This window comes from Desmodus rotundus, chromosome 4 (assembly GCF_022682495.2).
Source record: "Desmodus rotundus isolate HL8 chromosome 4, HLdesRot8A.1, whole genome shotgun sequence".
NCBI classification, from domain to species: Eukaryota; Metazoa; Chordata; class Mammalia; order Chiroptera; family Phyllostomidae; genus Desmodus; species Desmodus rotundus.
Genome location: NC_071390.1, coordinates 68227284 through 68239295, shown reverse-complemented (window position 1 = coordinate 68239295; position 12012 = coordinate 68227284). Strand labels below are relative to the sequence as shown.

General features: G+C 34.7%; 1 protein-coding gene across 4 annotated transcripts in view; it reads left to right on the top strand.

The window, feature by feature from the left end:
• The window catches only part of PARG (poly(ADP-ribose) glycohydrolase), a 222384-nt gene that overhangs the window by 109886 nt on the left and 100486 nt on the right, over window positions 1-12012 (top strand). For all 4 annotated transcript variants that reach the window (XM_053922150.2, XM_071221242.1, XM_053922151.1 and 1 more), the window contains exons 10-11: window positions 3212-3291; window positions 7545-7605. In XM_053922150.2, coding sequence (XP_053778125.1) covers window positions 3212-3291; window positions 7545-7605 — 141 coding nt within the window. The remainder of the gene's footprint in view (window positions 1-3211; window positions 3292-7544; window positions 7606-12012) is intronic.

The window sequence follows — 12012 nt, the reverse complement described above, 5'->3', positions numbered from 1 at the left end:
ATAAGTCTTCCTTTTTAAATTTATTGTTGTGTTGTTCTAGCCCTGCTTAGTTATATTAAATACCCTTGACCTTTTCCCCTGCTTGCCTTTCAGGGCCTAAATATTCATATAAAGGCTTCCAATGTGATTAGCATTGATGCTTCTAAGATTGCTTAGAAACCAACAGTCAGAGATTAATTGTGGGCTGTGGCACTGGTCAGCCCAGAAGGCTCTTACATTTGCCTCTTCCCTGGATTGAAAATGCTGCTGAGGCCATATGGCAGAGTGCTTCACAGAAAAGCCGAGAATGACTTTCTGGCTGGGTTTGGGATTATCATTTGCTTCCATTTTAACATGTAGGTTATAGTGCTTTGGGTTTGATTTACTATATACTAATGGGATTAATTCTGAACTTGAAATCCCAATGGGGGGTGATGTGTATCTAGAATCCAATTCTGGTAATGTTATCAACATGTCATTCAGGGAAAGGTATTATTAAATTATGTTTCTTTTTATGTGTATGGAAAGAAAAATACCAGTTAGTAAATATCGACATTGAATGACATATTCCCTTGAAAATAAAAAGTTTTGTTTAAAACAAACGTAAGGTTGCCTGACTAGCTTTTTCTGTTTGCTTTCTTTAATAATCTGTAATTATTCAGTTAAAGGCCAAAATGTCTTGCCTACATGCAGAGGGGTTATTATGGCCTAGTTTATGTTCATGTTTACATGCACACCTGCTGACTCAAAATATACCTTCAAATATACATGCCCAGAACCTCAAAACCTAAATTTAAAAATAACTAGGTTTTGAGAAGTAAAAAAAAATGGATAGCGCTTGATTATTATCAGAAGTCTAATTGTCTCACGAGTCTGTCTCTCTTTCTGTGTTTCTCTGTCTTTCTGTGTGAGTTTCTGCTTTTCAGAACCTCCCTCTGTCTCCAGCCCCATTTCTGTCTTTCTTTTCCCTTTATCTTTACTGCTCTATTTTTCTATTTCTGCCTTTTTCTGGCTTCATCCTCGCTCTTTTGTCTTCCTTCTTTCTCCGAAAAGCTGTTCCTCAGATAATATATACATCATTCTTGTGGTGACTTTAACTCATGCTGCTTGCCTGTATTTTTATGTTATTTTTCACTTGCTTTCATACCAGGATAATTCAGGTGGCTATACAATACATAGTACTATACAATTTTTCATCAGGAAAGTCTGAGAATTGGCATAAGAGTTTTAAATGTGCTTCATCTTCCCTGACTTTCTCTCCACCTCCCCCTTTACTGCATCTCCACCTCCTCACACTTCCCTGCTCCATCAGGAAGCCAGGAAAGCATATTTGGTTCCATAGTAATTTGAAATTAGGCTTTGAAACTCATGCACAATGGATAAACAGAATACACTGAGATTCTGCTTGACTTGTACCTCTAAGGTTTGTACCTGCAAAATAAACAATGGTGCTTATTTGTAGTTGGTGATGATAATGTCCACATAAATCTTCCAGGAAAATCATATTGCTTGGGTAGTAAATCTGTAGTCCTAAGAGGCTCCTGAGGTTAATAATTTGTCATCATAGTTATGAAATATGTATACTTTTGTGTGATTTTTACACAGCTGACCACATGTAGAACTTAGGGATGCTTTTTATGTTTGGGGGAAATATTTCTTAAGGTCAGCAGCCATTTTCTTCTCACAGTGCAACAGTTCTCTGGAAGAGAAACTTTTTTCCCTTAATTGAATTGTGTAAGTACATCAATTCATCTCTAAGAAAAGGTGGTGGCTGCCTTTATATTAATATTGCTTCCCTCTACTAAATAGTAAACCTAGAAAGGGATTTTGCAATGGATCCCAAGTTATTTATTTAGTAAATCATATTTATTTCATACAGGATGCTTAATTCAACTGCCAAGTGGCTTCTTCATTTTGACTATCATTTTGATTTAAACAAACTGTTCTGGTCAATATTACAGAAGAAACTAAGCTAAAAATTGCACTCTCAAAGATCCTTTCTTTTGGCAGGCAGCTGAATTTTTGAGTATTTATAATAAACATGTAAAATAATTTCTCTTACATGAGTAAAACACAGGCACTAATCTTTTAAAAACTCAGTTTGTGATTTGGTTAAAATGCTTTCTGACATTAATATTCTTTTCAGGAAATAAGTATTCACATAAATTGTTTTCTCAGGAACTCACCCTGAATATAGAATTTCAGATCACTGAAAAACAAGGTCATTTGAAATCTGCATTTCTTTCCCTTTTCCTAATTCATTTTACTTGCTCCATAGGATTTTCTCATGGAATAACTTTTTCCTCTCTACTGTAGTTAATGAACTTGCTTTTCTAATCATGAAAAATTTTACCCATTTTGGCACTTACTGAGGTGAACTTTTACTTAAAGTATTTATGGTTTTAAAGCCAGGGTATATGACTAGAAGCAGATGAATAATACCTTATCATTTATAGACACAGAATTTCTCTGTAATTTTTAAATGCTTTTGGAAAAGTAGGTATCATGCCTAAAAGCATGCTTTTGTGTTTGAAATCTTTAGTGAACTACTTACTCAGGTCATATGCTTCTAAAGCCCTGCTTTTCTTTCCTCAGGATAAATTGCATAATGTGTTACCAGTAACAATGCCACATCATTTCAAAGACAACTAAATTAAGTAGTACAAGTCCTGCTTGCTGGAAACTAGATGACACAGCGTAGGCACTGTTTTGGTTACCATGCACAGGGTATATTTGTTTAATTACCAAGGATTAGTCCGTCCCTCAACATCTTGTTATACCCACTTGTCATTCTACTCATTGTCGTTGCTTCCACCACTGCTTCCTCAATACAAACAACCATGTGGATTTTTTTTTCAGACACCTTTTATTTAATCATTTAACTCCCTAGTAATATTGTGAATTATAAATAGTATTTGCCTTTGGGTAAATAATTGAGCATTAACTCACTGGCTTATTTGACTTTGGGGGACCAGATGGTTGGTGCCTTCTGCCTGGAGGAAGGTAGATTGGAGGGACATAGTTGTTAGAGAATTCCATCTGACTTGAACAGCTTTTAAGAAGCCTGGTTCTAGTTGGTTTCAGTTCTCTCAGGATGCCATTTGAATCCAAATAGTTTTCCATTTCTTTATCATTATAGAATTGCCTTGTGGAAGAATTACTTTTTTTATTACTTTGTGGTAGTAATATAGATTTAGTTCTTTGTGAATCTTTTATTTTTGATCTCTTTCAGGTTGTTTGAAGGACGTTCCTCAAGAAAACCAGAGAAGCTTAAAACGCTCTTCTGCTACTTTAGAAGAGTCACAGAGAAAAGTAAATTCCTTTCATTCTTACGATAATTTTTATCACTGATGGGGACAGTTCAGATCAAGAACATTTTGTGTTCAAAATACACCTTCCTGCCCAAACCAAATAATTCAATGTTATAATCTAGAGTTTATGCACATGTGTATATACATAAATGTGCATTGAGTGTTTAGAGGGTTTTATATATTCTGAAATTAGATCAGTATAACATACTATAATGTGTTTTCATGAATAAAAGCAATAAATTGTTATTTTCAAAAGAAAGTATGTTGAACCAGGAAATACATTTTTGGCATGCTTTATTTAAAGAAGCATTGACTATTACAATTAGTTTATTTGTAGAAGTCAACCAATTCATTGTCTTTCTACTGATTCCTCTCTTCTGTGTCACCTTTAAACCTTTTGTAGAGTTCTTATAAAACAGTGTTGTACTTGGCCCTGGTTAAGTAGCTCAGATGGTTAGAGTATTGTCCCCATATGCCAAAGTTGTCGGTTTGATCCTTGGTCAGGGGCACATATCACAATCAACCAGTGAATGCACAAATAAGTAGAACAACAAGGCACTGTTTCTCTCCCATCCTTTCTCTCTAAAATGAATTTTTTAAGTTACTTTATTGTTGTTCAATTACAGTTGTCTGCATTTCTCCCCACCACTTCCCCCCACCCCAGCAAAACACGCCTCTCTCCCTTGCTTCCACCCTCCCCCTTGGTTTTGTCCCTGTGTCCTTTATAGTAGTTCCTGAAAACCCTTCTCCCCACTGTCCCCTCCCCCCTCCCATCTCGCTATTGTTAGATTGTTCTTAATTTCACTGTCTCTGGTTATATTTTGTTTACATTTTTCTTTTGTTAATTATGTTCCAGTTAAAGGTGTGTTGTACTTAGTGTTCACTTGTCTTCCTCTGTTGAACTTGACTATCTTGTTTTCCCAGAGGCTAATTATAGCACCTGAGGTAGTGGTGGTAAATACCTACCCAGTGATCCTAGTGACTGGTTGATTCTAGATTGGTATCGCTACTCTTATCCTAGAGCTGAGTGGCTACAGACAAGTTAGAGGCTTAATATCTCTAAGCTTCAGTTTCTTCATCTATAAAATAAAAGAATGATAATAATTATCTCACAGGCTATTTGTAAATATTAAATGAGAAGTTATATGCTTAATAATGTTAGCTATTATCAATGGGTAGTCTTTCTTGCAAGTCAGTTATTAAGAAGACTAGAACATCTCAAAAATTTGCTTTTGCTAAATAGAGCAAGTCTACTCAGGTCAAGTGAAATGAGTTCTTTTCAGTTTTGGACATCGAGGTTGTGGGATTATCTTAAAACACATCATTGAATCATTTTGAGGTCTTTTTTTTTTTCTCTCCTCTCATCTTTCCTTTAGTAAGTAATCTCACATCACAGTATACTTACGTGGCATTTTTCTCCTTTGAATGTATTCCTATTGGACATGGTTCAGACTTTTTAAAATAAATCAATTATTAGGATTTTGGAATTTAAGGAAAAAATTACATGTTTCTTTGATAGAGGGTTATTACTTAGCTTATCAGTTTTAGTTTTGTGCTTTGTGCTTTAATGAAATATTAAGGAAAATAAAGGCACATTCAGGCTTATGATACATAAAACCAAATTATAATTGTAATAATTCATTAGAAAAATAAGTACATTTTTTGCTATACTAAATAGAATGAATTTCATTATTATACCTAAGTAATTCAGTTTACTTTTCTGTCCTTATAGTCAAATTATGTATATCTTCTGTAAAGGCTAACTTGCCTTTCTGTGTCTAAGGATTTTAAATAATCTGAGAATAAAAAGCTAAAGTTTTGGTTTTTCAACTAGAAATTTATAAACCACTATAAGTGTTAGGAATTAGTCAAACTGAAAGATTGTAATTAGACACTTTATGTTCTGACTTTTTCACTATGTACTAATTTAGTTCTTTGAAGAAATATAGTGAAGCATACTATAGGTTTTCAGGATATAAAGCTACAGGCTTAAGGAGGAATACTAAGTGGAATAAAAGAGATTTGCAATTTAATGATTACTTTTTATAGAAGTTCTAGAGTCTATTGAATAGAAACAATAGAAATGTATTTAAAAATATATTTCATCAAATCTAGAACATTATAGATCGTAGGAAGTGCCATTATGTTATATATTATTGAGAAGGAAAAAAACCCTAAGGATGGGGAGTCATAGGAAACTTCTCTTACAAAGCTGGCCCACCAAAGGTTTGTATGGATAAATGAGCAAGTAACCTGCCTGTGCAGAAAAGGGACAGTAAACAAACTGCAATTGTTAGCTGTGGCACTGGGTAGGGAGGGGACCAAAAAAAATCTCCCCTGAGAACTTGAACCACAGAGCCCAAGTTTGGGGTCCAAAGTCATTATTACCAGTGCAATCCACAAAAGCCTGCAACATAGGATTTAATTCAGACTGATCTCAGGTTGGCAGTGCTCTTGGATGACAGCAGAAGAAGATGTATATCTTCTCTGGAAAAATTTGACTTTATTCCAGATCAAATGCAGATGTCTGGATTCCTTTGACTATGAAAGATGTATTCCGTTTTCAGAAATTTAATACATGAAAAAATGTGACTTTTAGAATTGATAAAATATAATTCCATCAGGACCAACTTTTGAGTGTTCTCAGACATTAATATTGAGACTGAAAGATTTTAAAACTTTCTGAATTAAATGATTTTCAATATAGTTTTAAATAAAATATCTTATAGATGAAGTATTTTAAAATTGATTCATACACAGTATATATTTTGATTTATTAATGAAAATGTGTAATTAACCAAAATAACCTAATCTGGAATGAAAGAAAGGTGCATTATTATGGAAGAAAGGTAAGAGGCACACTCTCAAGGTATTTTTGTTATATCTGAAGAACCATGGTTATCTTTTCTTTTGTTTTGCCATCAGTATTCATTTATGAATTTCTTTTGATCTCTCCTAGTGTATATGAAGGATATTTTTATTCTTCTCTCCTAGGTTACTGAATGATGATACTAACATTAGTTTCCTATTAATAAAATTACTTCTCTAGTGTTTGAATTGCTTGACTTTTTAGTTGTGAGTTTTAAATATGTTCTCTATTTGTCTTAAAGGAAGTTAGATATCTAAAGAATATTTTATAACCAATGTTAACAAAATACTGTTTTTTAATGTAAATACTCCATATGATTTTTGAGTTACTACTGCTTGCGACTGAAAGCAAAGAAATGTAGAATCATCCAAAGGAATGAAATGTTGCTGAGCTTTCATTGGGACTCGACCATCATTATCACTAATAGTTCCTGACATATTTCTCTTTGCTTAAGAGCTTTAAAAAAAAGAAAGAAAGAAAATAGAAAAAAAATGGCCTGGCCTTTTTAGTTTACTCTTCGATTCAAGTCAAACAAATTACTTACGGCCAGCTGATTTATTTGTTGCTTTTGCTACTAGTTAAAAAATAAATAAACCTAACAAAAAAGAATTTTATCCTCTAAAATATACTGTGTTTGATATTCTTACATCTATTGCTACTTAAAAACTATGTCATCTTTCTTCTGTAACCATTTAGAGCACAGTAATCTCTCCTTCTGGCTAAGGCACCTTATAAATAGAGCAATTGTATATTGTCTAAGCCTTGGGTTTGGCTGTGTTAACTCCAAAGGCATGCCAACAATTTTCTCTCTTTAACTCTAGACAATTTAGTTCATTATAACACATGTAAATGTATATACATTCACCAGTTTTTAGGTTGGGTTAAAGTTTTTCTTTGAGAGGAATCTACAGATTAAAATTCTATTTTGTCTTTATTGTGTAAGCTACACTCATTATGCATCTTTTTCCCCCAATTATTTTTTAAAAATGTTTGCAGTTTAGAAAATGTCACTAAAAAGTAGCAGTGCTCAAAGTCTCCTACTGTCGTGCTGTTGTTTATGTAGTTTTTTGTTTTAGTGAGGACTTAATTATCTTATAGAAAGAGTTCCTACTGAATGGACATTATTTTAAATCAGTCTTCTGTTGTATTCCGACACTAAGCTTGGGGCTTCCTGATTGTTTTATAACTATTGTTAGACCCATTCCTTTACTGAATATATGTATAATCTTTCTCTTTTTTAAAAATTTTTATTGTTATTCAGTTACAGCTGTATGCCTTTTCTCCCCATCCCTCCACCCCATCCCAGCTGAACCCCCCCCCATGTATAATCTTTCAAAATCTAAACTTATTTTGGGTGCTTTTTTTCTTTTATTGCTTTTTTGTAGAACCTACTGGGTTGGTGACATTTACAAGACAGAGTCTTGAAGATTTTCCAGAATGGGAAAGGTAATGATGATAAAAACAATCCTGGAACCTTAGAATTAGAAGGGATCTTTTTACCACGAGAGGAATTTATTTTACAGCCCCTGGAAAGATGTTTTTCCGACCTCTTAAAATTACCTGTATGCTAGGAAGTTTATTCTCATAAGTGATCCATTGATAGCTGTCAGTGTTAAAAAGGTTATACCTTTTGAACCAAAGTCTGCAACATTTTGACTTTTTCTACTCTTTTGCCTTAGTTTTGTCTTCTGAAAGTCTTATTTAGAATTAAGGAGTTTTGTGTGTGAAGACATTAGTTAAATGGAACACCAATATTTAATGTTCCCTCTTGTCCTCCTGTTTTGGTTAGTGTTTGTATTTTAAGACTTTTTTCCTGGGGACAAAGATTGGGAAAAGTTCCTTTATTAAACTAAAATGTAAGTAGTAATTACCTAGAATTTTGTCTGATGGATAAGAATTTTGAGGTTTTGCTGTCCATGTGTACTATTGGCAGATTTTGTGGAAGTTGCTAATTTACTGTGTTTTGTTCTTATTATTTATCTGCAAATACTAAGGAGAACGATAACCAATCTGAGTTCATCAGATTTGTAAAATTTTTAGTGTCTTGGAATAGTTAACACATTTCCTAATCTAGAGCAAATCCCCAAAGCACTTAAATAAGAATGGATCAACTTTTTCAGTGCACATGAGGACATGATTACATATACTGCATATTTTGAGTGTGCATTCATGTTAACCAGTGCATCTCATTTTTACTTTCTAATAATTTTTACTCTGATTTGTAATTGTTCTTTCTGGAGTTAGTGATGAAAGGGACTCACTCTAAGGGAGTTAACTTAAGGAGGCATATCTGCTTATGTGGCTTTCCCATAGTGTTTTCATTCATCAAACATGTTCATTTGTGAGGGGAAAGAAAAACAAACTTACTTTAGGAGGCTAACTGCATGGCTGAGATGGTAAAAGACTAAACACCTGAAGAGAAAAATAACACAATTGAGCCAATTGTGTTATAGGAAGAGGACATGTGCAACATTTTGGAGTCATGGCAGGTTAGAAATGAAGGGGACCCGAGGAAGTCATTTGGTCTAGCTGCCTACTAAAAATGTTATCAACTCTATAACACCAACGAGAGATGGAGACTAGACAGCTTCAATGGTGGCAAATTCACTATTTCATTTCAGTTGGCTGCTTGTGTTATTTATTTTCTAATACTTTCATTCACTTAAAAAGTCTGTCTTTCTACCTGGCTGGGTAGCTCAGTTAGTTAGAATGTTGTTCCCATATGCCAAGGTTGCGGGTTTGATTCCCAGTCAGGGCACATACAAAAATCAGCCAATGAAGGCATAAATAAGTGGAACAACAGATCAATGTTTCTCTCTCTCTCTTTCTAAAAATTATTTTTTAAAAAGTCTGTCTTTCCAGTTATTCTCCCCTCCACTCCTGGTTCATCCTTCTAGAGCTACAATAAATACATTTAATTTTCTTTAACATTTAACCTTCCTTCATGTATCTTAATGCTTTCTTGACTCACCCCACCTCTAACAATGCACATGGGCACATACAAAATGACTCCTTTCTTCTATTTCACTTAGTATGAATCCTAAGTGCTTTATCTCTGCTGTTTACATACCCCAAACCATTGGTCCCTCTTAAAATATGGTTCCTAAACTAAGAGTAACAATCTGCTATGTTACCTATCCAGACCAGATTGCTTTTCTTAGTTCTTCATTTAGCCTCTAATAGGAATACAGATTTTTTTCACATCATTTTGTAGTAGATTTTATAGGTCATTCAGTTGTCTTGTTTTTTAATTCAGCTCAGTATTTCTACTCTGCATTTGACATTCATTTGGCACTAATGTGAAAGTGCCCTCACTTACACATTACCATCTGGGAGTAAAGGGATAAGTAAAAATGCAGAGATCTGCAAGGCTATTGTATCAGTGAGATAACTGCCCTTGAGTAAGATTGAGATACTCCCCTTAACTTTGATAGAATTTAACTTGGTATCCTTTCTAACTTTGAAAAAATTTCTTTGGTCTCTGTTTTGTTTTAGCTGCTTCATAAGTGAGTTGGAGAGTGTAATTAATATCCATCTCCCAGACTCCACAGAACCAGAAACATGCATTCAATTAAAGAGGAAGGATGAAGAAGAGATGAGGATTGTTGGTGTTTCTAAGAGTAAGGGGCTACATGGGTACCAGGAAGTTAGAGGCTTTTCTGATTTCTAAGTTTCTGACATGTTGTAGTTAACCCTGGGAATGTCAGTACATTCCTTAGCCAGTCTTAATTATTCACTGAGAGCCATAATAGGCTATGTTTCTGATTCCTGGGACAATGGAATGGAGAATTTACAGGGGCCAGAGGGGATACCTATCAGGGAGTTGGAAGACGCTTAACAAAAATACCAGTTTCTAGCAATTTCATAATTTTATTGAGAACTGTACTCCAAGCTGACAACTTTAGTTATGGAGAATCGTTGACAATAGTTGAGATTTCTGTTTTGAAGTCCTGACTGACAAACCAGAGATTTCTGGATCATGCTTTTTAATCTTTTCAGTAGTATCCTCACAGGTGGTCTCTCTTGGAATAAATAGGAAAGTGGGACCCTGCCCCCCAAAAAAGAAGTTAAAAAAATCAAACTTGTACTATTTTCTCTGAGAGGTTTGCAAAGTAATTTTTTGAAAAGTGTAGCACACTGGTTAAGAGCTTGGACCATTGGCTTAGGTTACTTTAGGTTTAAATCTTCATTGCCTCATTTACTAGCCTTAGGCAGGTTAGTTATCTGCTTTCTATGCTTTGTTTTCCCATCTGTAAAAGAAGGTAGTGACAGGGCTATTGTGAGGATTAAATGAGTTAATACAAATTAAGCTCTTACAAGAGTACCTATGCTGAATTACTTTATGAGTTTAAGGCTTTCAATTCTGTCGGACTGGGCATAGTCTGAAATGTATTTGAACTCAAATGAAACCAGGAAAAAAGCAAAACAGTAAGTAAATAATGCTCTGTTACCAAATAGCAGGTGGGGTCCTGCTGCCCGCTGCCACCCTCTAGGTAAAATTTGAAGGCAAAGGTTTGGTGATAAAGGAAAGGAGTCTTTATTCAAAATCTACACAATTTTGGAATAACAGCTTTCCACATGCATTAGTCATGTAAGCCTATCAATTAAGGCTAAAATCTTTAAGACTTGAGTTCCTCTATCATTCTCCCTGTTAGTTTTTAATTATCTTAGTTCTATAAGGTTAGTTTACAAATTAAACAACATAAGATACCAAAGCTACACAATTTTGGAAGAATGGCAAGCTTCTGCCTCAGCTCGACCCCTCTAGAACACCCAAAGAAGAATAACCCTGCCACCCTCTACCAGGCCAGCCCAATCTTATGCTGCGCCTGGAGTTCCTTCCCATCCAAAATACCATTCTTTGGGAAACAGAGGCAGCTGCAGCACAATCATCCAGGCATCCTGGAGGAAGAAGAGCCCAAGAGCCAGTCTCTGCTCTCTTTATTTTAAATCTTCTGGCTGTAATTCCCTGTGCCTTGGAGGCATTCAGCTTGTCAACCAATTCCATCCTAGACTGTTTACCATTGTGTTGGGCGATCTCCTCCTACAGCCCCTCCCTATACCTAACCTGTGATCTGATCATATCTCTATCACTTCCTCAGCTAAATTGCTTCTAAAAATATATAATCCCTCTCCCTTATATAATTTAGGGAGTTTGGATATCATCTTTTACAATTATACTTTACTTCTTTTTCTTTAATTAGGGGGGAAAATCCCCTAAGAAAAAAAAATATCATAAACAAATGCTACTAATAAAATGCAATTAGTTTTTTAGTATAATGTAAGCTACATAAACAGTGTGAGGAATAAAAAAGTTTTTCCTGAATCTCTTAGGGTCTCTGTCTGGGTTTGAAAATTAAACTAACCAAGACAGATTAACAGGGGAAAGGCATACAAATTTATTTTATATAAGTTTTACATGATGTGGGAGCCTTCATAAGGAAATAAAGACCCAAACAAATGGATGTCTATACTTTTAGGCTAGGTTTGATGAAGAGTAGACAGTTGTGAATGGGTTAAGGAATGTGAGGTAATTGTAGTAAACTGGGGGAGACAGCATGGCCTTTTTGTCTTTGTTAGGATTCTTCTTGGGATCCCTTTGTGTTCAAAAATAAGAATACTCCTTTTATCTGAGCATAAGGAAGGTACCTCTCACATGTGGGTTTTATGGCCTGTTTCAAGGAAGAAGGGAGGTTTGAGTAACCTTGCTTCTGCCATCTTCTCAAACCTCTTCAGCTTAAAATACTGAATATGCCAAAGGGTAATGTGTCCTGAACTTCATAAACACTTTAGTGAACATGGTTTATGAAGGTAAAAGAAAATAATTGTTACTAACAGGTGCTAGATTCATCT